The sequence below is a fragment of the Egretta garzetta genome, unplaced genomic scaffold (assembly GCF_000687185.1).
Source record: "Egretta garzetta isolate BGI_Z169 unplaced genomic scaffold, ASM68718v1 scaffold209, whole genome shotgun sequence".
Taxonomy (NCBI): Eukaryota; Metazoa; Chordata; class Aves; order Pelecaniformes; family Ardeidae; genus Egretta; species Egretta garzetta.
In genome coordinates this window covers 2284714-2285202 of record NW_009260839.1, presented here as the reverse complement: position 1 = coordinate 2285202, position 489 = coordinate 2284714, and the positions used below count along the sequence as shown (strand labels likewise).

Genomic DNA, 489 nt, shown 5'->3' with positions numbered 1-489 from the left:
TTATTCCTTATTACTGTGACATAAAAATATTCCTTGATGAAAGAAAGTAACTGTACATTTCTCAGCAACTGTGTGATGCTCATGTAACATTTCCCTAATGAGACAAACCCAGGAAGATCATGAAGTCATGTAATGACAAACCCAAACTATATATGCATGTAGAAAAAGTTGCATATTAGAGATGTTATTGCACTACTCCACATGCCTGCCTCTCCTTTTGTAGTGAACATCATGGTTAAGTGTAAACAGGCTTTTTATTTTCCCTATGGTATCCTTCTCCACATGGGCTGTGGATCCTGTTTCTGAATGTTTCTTCAGAGTGTCACCGCACTCACAGATCGCCGATGGCTTCCATGGTTGAAATTGTTAGCATTATCTTTAGTCAGTTTGCCACTGTCCTGTCCAGTGGTTGCTACCCTGCTGGGTACAAGGGGGTAATGGCCAGAGGAAGGGCCCGCTGAAGGCTCTGGTGCCGGAGATTCTTTCCCT

At 42.7% G+C, this 489-nt stretch overlaps 1 protein-coding gene across 1 annotated transcript in view; it reads right to left on the bottom strand.

Moving 5' to 3' along the window:
• Positions 1-314: 314 nt before the first annotated feature.
• ATP10B (ATPase phospholipid transporting 10B (putative)) overlaps positions 315-489 on the bottom strand; it is a 58562-nt gene continuing 58387 nt past the window's right edge. Inside the window, exon 23 of the mRNA XM_035902481.1 lies at positions 315-487. Within this exon, the coding sequence (XP_035758374.1) occupies positions 315-487 (173 nt within the window). The remainder of the gene's footprint in view (positions 488-489) is intronic.